The sequence below is a fragment of the Oryzias melastigma genome, linkage group LG4 (genome assembly GCF_002922805.2).
Source record: "Oryzias melastigma strain HK-1 linkage group LG4, ASM292280v2, whole genome shotgun sequence".
Lineage (NCBI taxonomy): Eukaryota > Metazoa > Chordata > Actinopteri > Beloniformes > Adrianichthyidae > Oryzias > Oryzias melastigma.
The window spans coordinates 31,094,391-31,101,096 of NC_050515.1; the positions used below are offsets into that span (position 1 = coordinate 31,094,391).

The 6,706-nt window shown below is 38.0% G+C and overlaps 1 protein-coding gene across 1 annotated transcript in view; it reads left to right on the plus strand.

Moving 5' to 3' along the window:
- Positions 1–2,616: 2,616 nt before the first annotated feature.
- The window catches only part of usp46 (ubiquitin specific peptidase 46), a 15,714-nt gene continuing 11,624 nt past the window's right edge, over positions 2,617–6,706 (plus strand). The window contains exon 1 of the mRNA XM_024259123.2: positions 2,617–2,997. Within this exon, the coding sequence (XP_024114891.1) occupies positions 2,962–2,997 (36 nt within the window). The 5' untranslated portion in view covers positions 2,617–2,961. The remainder of the gene's footprint in view (positions 2,998–6,706) is intronic.

Here is a 6,706-nt window from a genome sequence, read left to right on the forward strand (position 1 = left end):
TTAATTCTTCAAATCAATAAATGAAAAGCTTAAATAATTAAAAGTTATCTTAACAAAATATACCAAAATTTAAATAAAATATTAAACAAAAGAATAGTTTGTAATGAAATAAATGCAAAATTCTAAGTCTTCTCATGAATACAGTACACATTAAAGCATTTTTTAACATACAAACCATTATTTTTAGTAAAGTTGTGGTAAAATAAAAGTCTGCAAAAAATCCTTTGTAAAGAGTCGGGAGTTGAAAGAGTCGATTATTTCTTGAGAATGGAAAGGAAAGAGTTGGCACCCGAGAAAGAATCAAAGTGTCCATCACTACCAACTGTATGACTATGCAGTTAAAAAAAAACATCAGCCACGGCTAATTTTATTTTTGGCCAACATTTATTTTTAATCTTATAAGAGGTTTAATAAACACAGGAAATAGCTACAGGTAAAAACAAGAAGCTGAATATGCAGCTCTGGGGCCCCCTAGTGGCTTGGCTGCCCTAGACAATATGCTGAGTTTGCCTGTAAAAAAAATCAGGCCTATTTTGGTTCCAGCTCATAAAACCACAAAAACAGGATTTCAGAAAGTTAGAAAACTGTGGAGAAATTTGCCCAATTTTTTCAGGACATGAATGTTTGAAATTGAGTTTCACCAAATAATCATCTACATTCAGACGCATTCTGGAAATGGACTACAACTGTCCGGTTCCTCAGGTCAAACCAGTTCTAAGTCTGGACCAACGGAGAAAACTAAATTGTGATTTCTACACATTTTTTCTAAATTTCTAAAATCCTGTTTTTTGTGTTTTTTTAAGCTGGAACCCCAATTTACGACCAATGCTGAGGAAAAAGAGGCTAAACAGTGAAACCAGGGATTCGGGGATGTGCAGCTCCTCTGTAGTGTATTTATAGAGGAGCTGATGCTTCAGAACTCTTTAGTAATCTTTACGTGAGACCTGCTTGGGTCGTACTGTATGATGTTGGATAAAAATTTGACAGTTGCCATCCATCCATCCACCCATCCATCCATCCAACCAACCAACCAACCCCTTCCACTTCATGTTGTACAGCTTCCCCACACAAATGGTTGAAACTACATAATCTCCTTTTTTCTTTCTTTCTTTCTTAGACCTTTTTCACGTGACGTCTCACAAAAGGGTGAGTGTGCAGAGTGACTTCCGGTTCTATATTCTGTCTAGGTTTAGAACGGCAAAGCTGACAGCTGAACGCTGTTTAAAGCAATTTTATGTAAATAATGATTATGAAGGTCATTCATATTTTCTTCTTCTAATTGATGCTAATGCTAACGCTAGCTTTCCACGACGGGGATACAGTCTATGGATGAGACGTAGATCTGCAGAAGATCTTTTTGTCCAGTTAAAGTTGATTACATTTCTGTGTTCACAAAATCACTAAAAACAGAGATAAAGTCAGACAATTTCAACGTGTCTGACAGTAAAGAAAAACTAAAAACTGTTGTGTTATGTTCTGACGTAGCTCCTCTTTGATGCTCATAATGATCCCTGCAGGATAATAAAGTAAACAAGGATCAAAATCATTTGAAACCGTCAAAATTATACATTAGGAAATGATTATTTGCAGTAATTTTATAAATGTGTACAGCCAGAATTCAAGTTTTGTCTTGGCTGCTCTTATTTTGAACACTGAAAATACCTGGCTTATAGCAGTACATAAAATATTCGTTGTGTCACTTGGTAAACATTCCTATTTTTACAATTACCCCTTAAAACACCATGAAAAACAACAAATACCTCTTATTGCAACAACTACATTTATCCTTGGGTTCAGTTAAAACACGCACGGCCAACATGCAGCAATCTGGATCTTAGCTGCTCCTATAACAACATGAATTTCTATCAGTTTTTGTGCTGATCGCATTTAAAACACGTGTGAATAACATCAAGCAAAATAGAACCCATTAGAATAATATCTGCTCAAATGAAAGGTTGATATTTTACAATAGAACCTCAAATATTGAAGGATTATGCAAATTTGTATTTAGATTTGTGAACAATCTAAGACAGGAAATGAAAATACAGTTCAGCAGGAAATTCATAAAATAAATATTGTACATTTTTCTGTTGAAATCGATAAGGCTATCTTTTATTATTTACGTAAAATTGTGTTAAACAGCGTTCAGCTGTCAGCTTAAACCTGTAAACAAGAAGTCACTATTTACATTTTCGGCCCTGTCGCCATTTTGTCTGACGTCACAGTGAAAAAAAGGGTCTATTTGAAGAAAGGTAAATCTTGCAAAAGATAAATGTAGAAAAAATACGCGGGGAAAAATCAAAAGTAGCCTAGTTAATTTAAGGTTGTTAAAGTGTTGGAGACTGTTAAAGTTCTGTTATGCAACAAAAATGATTTCCAAAACCACTTAAATTATTCACTTGCATACAAATGTCTGTTTTTAACAGTTTTTGCGGAAATAAAATGATCAAAATGTGCTTTATTTGGTTTGAAAAAACGCGAACTTTTTCTTAAAAACTTAACTACATGTCCCAGAATGCCTTGCCATATGTGTTTGTTTTTTATTGGTTCGCTTTCTGGTAAACTCGGAGTTCCACCTCTATGTGTGGCTGTTTGTTCCTGTCAATCAACCAAACCCATTTGTCGACCAATCAGAGCTGGGTTTACTCCGCTGGGCGGGACTTCGGGCATCAGGGTTGTTTCCTGGTCGCTGCTAGCAACCCGCCGTCTGGAACTTTGTGTGTCCGTCTTTCCCCGGTTTTCTGTCGGTTTCCAGCGGCGCGGTGTCCGACACATTACCAAGGATGAAGCCGCGTCGAGACTGAAAGCAGGCGGGACCGTCGGCACCGCGCTGGCCCGGCTGCTTGGCGCTTCTCCGGGGTTGCAGTCCGGCCTCCGACCGCGGCCGCGAATCAACTTCATCTGCCCGCCTCGCTGTGTTTATTTTATGAAGATGGCGGTGAGGAGGACACTGTGAACTAAATGACTGTCAGAAACATCGCCTCCATCTGTAATATGGTGAGTTGCTCTGTGTCTGCATCCTGGTGATGTTGAGTCACCTTCAGCGGGGATGTCAGCTCTGACCCTCAACACGGCGCTTTGTTGATCTGTCACTGGGGATTGATTGACAGCTCAGGCCCAGCTGACAGCTCGTTGGTGATTGCATAATGCGATGCTGCTGCAGAGAGCCGGGACATCCTACTCCTCACTAATCTGTGCTCGTGTTGTGTTCAGGCACAGGGCAGAGTGGGAAAGAACAGAATGGCATTTGCTTTATTTAGACCAAAGTCAAAACCCTGCAACTCTGCAGCTCATTGAATTGTTCGTGCATGACTTTACCCTCCATAGACCCCCAGTGTCAGGTTCTGAAATCATAAGAGGCTGGTTTCTGTCCAAAAGTTCCGTTCAGATTCACAGTCATGACCGCATACAGTCACTATCTTTAGGTTTTTCAAATCCACATTAAAAAGAAGCATTTAAGACATTTTTTTGCACAAGTATTCACAAAGGTCACTTAACCCTTTAACACCTGAGGCGTCATCAGTGATGCTTGAACACAAAATATTTAACGTAGTGTAACTTTACAACCGTTCCCATGATAATACCAGCAGATTCTGAAGGAGGAAAGTGGCTGCTCCTTCAGAATCAGAATTATTGTGTTAACGGTCGAATATTACAGCACTCCAGGTTTATGGTTTGTCCGGGTCCCTAGAGAAGGGGTCCCCCAAACTTTCTCTTGTGAGGGCCACATAACTGTTTTCTTCTCTGATGAGGGGTCGGGTCGGTTTGTAGGCTTACAGAAAAAGTGCAACAATCACAGCCTAAACGTAAACATTTACAGTTTTCCAGAAAGCCAAACATAACAATTTTAAATAATTCATTTGTGTAATCTTCATCAGACCAAATCATACTAAAACATTTCAAAAACTAGATATATAGCATTACCTGCAATAATGCTAGTGTGAATGCTGTTAGCAAAATTTGGCAACTGAAGATACTAGTGCTGATAGCTGAAAACACTGAAGCTGATACCTCGTTAAAATATCAGTGAAATGCTAAATTAGCCCAAAGAACTGAAAAAAATTTCAAAATTAGCCAAAACAGCTAGCATGTAGCTGAAATAAAGCCAAATACCAAATTAGCCTAAAAAACTATTAACATTAGTAATTTAGCTAAAACAGTTAGCATAAAGCTAAAATATTAGCTAAACTCCAAATTAGCCTAAAAACCGAAAAAAAAGCCTGAATTAGCCAAAACAGCTGGTATGTGGCTAAAATATTAGCTAAACCACAAAATAGCCTAGAAATCTTTAGTAACAGCATAAAAAGAGCTGAATATTTTGTTAGCTGAACGAGCTAATTTTATTATTAAAGTATGAGCATAGCTTACTGACACACAGAGGGTGTGCAGGTGATACATAAGTGCCTGTAGTACACGCGTCAAAGTCAAGGCCCGACATCTGGCCTTCCAGATCATTTTATATTATTATTATTAACGGCCCAATGTTATTGGGTAATATCCAAGTTTTGACAGAATGTATATTTTAGCAAAATATTGAAAGTTATTTAAAGGGCAACCAAACAGGGAAGTTGGAGGTTGACTCCGCCCACAGCTGAAATGTGAAAATCCAATCAGAGGGGCGGGGCTTGGGGACAGGACTGTTACCATTACTGGAGCTGCAGATCATGACATGGGACTTACATGATTTGACCACTCACAAAATTCAACTGTAATACCTCAATTCAACCTGTGGGGGGCAGCACACAGAAGGTTTTTGACTATGTTTTCAAGAATTAAACAAGTTTATTTTAATTTGTCAAAAATGTGGCAGTGACCAACATACAGAACTTTTAAAGCCCCATTTATAGAGGTCAACAGACAAAAAAAGTTGACCCCTGAATGAGTGAGTTTATCACCCCTACCGTAGGATGTATATACAATCTGCACTCTGTCTAATTTCTATCAGTCAGGCTGAACACGAGGAGCAAGCACCTGTCACGTGACTGACAGTCTTGGGCTCCTTGCCCAGTCTGCACGTTTTGAAAATGAAAAATCCGTACGACACTCCTGTGTGTCACCTACTTCACCCTTACTTCCCCTTACATGTTGTATTGGTGTGCACTACAACCTAGTGTTGGGTGATATGATGATATATATCGTGTGGTCGATAGAAAAGTCTCTATCATGGCATTTCTCCTCTATCGACTATATCGTGTCTAAGCTAATTTGATCAATTATTACACCAAATATATATTTAAATAGGCCGAGACAATTGTGCAGACGTCGCCTCGTCAGTGTGTACACAAAACATGTATAAAGGTGAAAATAAAGAAAAATTAAAAAGAGATTCTTCATAAAGAAACTCCATTTTGTGGTTTTGCTCCGTAAAACTGCTTTACATTCTTCAATTCACACGCACGCGGGTTTTACGACATACAGACAAGATGCAGCGATGCAGTCAGCCCAAGAAGAAGCACTTTCAGCGAAAGAGGAGGACGTCTGGGATTTGGTTACATTTTGGATTCAAGACGTCCGACGATGAGCAGAAGACTGCAGTATGTACACAAGCTAGGTGGCTATTCCCGCGCCGATGCTAACACAACAAGCCTTCTATCACTCAAGGAAAGTCCACAAAAATCAACATATGAGATTACAAAAATAAGAGATAAAGCAAGCTGTGGAACAGGACTGGAACAAATATCCAAACACTCGAATTCTCGCGATCTGCTACCTAAAATTTGAGTCCGAAAATTTGCAACGTCCAGGATCTCTGATTTGTGATCTTTATAAACATAGTACAGTGTTATAAAATATTTATTGCTCTAAAATACAGAATCATGTTGGATTTTAAAGCCGAATGTCCTGCGCGACTTTCACCAGAAGTAAACAAAGCTTCGAAATAAAATGTCGGTGAAGCTTTTTCAAAGTAAAACTAGTGAGAGCTTCTTTATATGTCAAAAAATGAGACTGGATTTCCGCTCACTGACTTAAGTTCTGAGAAAAAAAAATAGTTTTAACATCAGAGCTTTAGCATCAGTGTTAATATTGTTTTGGTTATGATAACTCTTCTACAGTTGACACAATTAACATAATTCTAGCAAAATTTTGTGCAAAAATGTGTTTTTTCTAATTAGAAACATGAAACTGTAGTGCACTTCAAAAATATTTTTGTAAAAAGTTTTTTTTTTCTTCACAAATTCAGTTAACATACTTTTGATTTTTGGAACAAATGTGAAGGCTGCTGTATATCAGGCACATACGTTCTAATTTGATCTATTTTGCTGCACTAAGATGTTTGTTTCTTAATTGTAACTATTCAGTTATCTGTTACTTAAAATAGTCAGAAAAGTAAGCTATAACATTTTTTCAGAGAATAGCTGAAAACATACTTTATTGTTGTATATCGTGATGTATTTCGTTATGGTGATATAAGATATTTTATTTCGTGATATAAATGTTTTCTGTATCGTTCAGCACTACTACAACCTGTCACTCGCAGCATGCCAGTAGTACACTTTGATATTTCCAGTGGGTCACCTCCCTGTCCTGCTCAGGTTTGCCTCATGCAAGAATTGTTTAAACTGGAGGTGTCAAATCCTACAGATTTAGAAACCAGTCATGATATTGTCCCATTCACATGTAAATGGGTTCCATCATGTAGTCCTGTGAGTAGATCTGTGTGTAAACATTTGTGTAGCTCATGCTAACTCGGTGTGTTTGGGACGAT